The 966-nt window shown below is 35.3% G+C and overlaps 1 protein-coding gene across 1 annotated transcript; it reads right to left on the bottom strand.

The window, feature by feature from the left end:
• Positions 1 to 17: 17 nt before the first annotated feature.
• LOC107735761 (pituitary tumor-transforming gene 1 protein-interacting protein-like) lies at positions 18 to 635 on the bottom strand (the record flags this gene model as incomplete). The annotated part of the gene is made up of 3 exons (XM_016547346.1): positions 558 to 635; positions 303 to 411; positions 18 to 101 (listed from the first exon to the last, which is right to left on the bottom strand). Coding segments are annotated over exons 1-3 (271 nt in total), but the record flags the coding sequence as incomplete, so codon positions are not given.
• Between the last annotated feature and the right edge of the window lie 331 nt (positions 636 to 966).

Here is a 966-nt window from a genome sequence, read left to right as displayed (position 1 = left end):
AATGTTTTCACATTTACAGCAGCAGAAGCAGCAGACAAATATGGCAATGATGATCACCCCCGCGATCACAGAGATGGTAATGATGAGAGTCTGGAAATTCACTGTGATTCAAACAACACACAACAGATGTGATCATTCCTGTACAAAATTCACAGCTTGTTCTCGGACACAGGCAATAAACGTAGAAGGCTGAACTGGCCTTGACACATTTTACAAGAGTATAAATGTTATAAAGTGAAAATCAAGAATGTCATTAAGTTAAAGCTACCATAAACTATGAACTATGAATGTGACAGTCTTACTCCAGCACACTCCCCATCGTGCTTCTGAGAGCGGACACACACTGTGAGAGGGTAGAATGCTCTTCACTGGATAGTCAATGCATTTCTGGCTTGAGATGCACCACAAACACTGAAATAGAGATAAATAACACAAACACTTATTAGACACATTTTTAGAACACATTTTATAATGTTTCACTAATTACAGCTGTCTGTATAACAAACACGGGGTTTAGAAGTCTGATGACCACAACTGAATAACAAATTATATCTTACCGAAACAATCTTCAGACATTCTTCACAAGTTGTGTTGGATTTTAACGTGCAGTCTGTGAATAGGGGCAAGTCTGACATCAGTGACAACCTATTTTAACTTTTTCTCTGTTAGACATTTCAAAGATTTTAAGACAAGTACATTTCTAAAATTGATTTTAATATTTGAATTCTGAACCATATATTCTCAGAAATCGGCATGGATGAACATAAAACATATTTTCGTATAGCAGTTATATTAAATATTATCCCTGACCTCTTAAAAGTCTTCTACTGAACACAATATTCATTTGTTTTCTAGCCTATCATGTGATTTAAACAAAAGTCTCTCTGCCTAATAAACAAACAGCAGGAAACTCTTTTGATAGTACATTCAAATGAGCAAATAAAATGCCATGGTTTACCATGGTTA

Source organism: Sinocyclocheilus rhinocerous, unplaced genomic scaffold, assembly GCF_001515625.1.
Source record: "Sinocyclocheilus rhinocerous isolate Xijiao unplaced genomic scaffold, SAMN03320098_v1.1 C36278040, whole genome shotgun sequence".
Taxonomy (NCBI): Eukaryota; Metazoa; Chordata; class Actinopteri; order Cypriniformes; family Cyprinidae; genus Sinocyclocheilus; species Sinocyclocheilus rhinocerous.
This window is presented reverse-complemented; position numbering and strand designations above follow the sequence as displayed.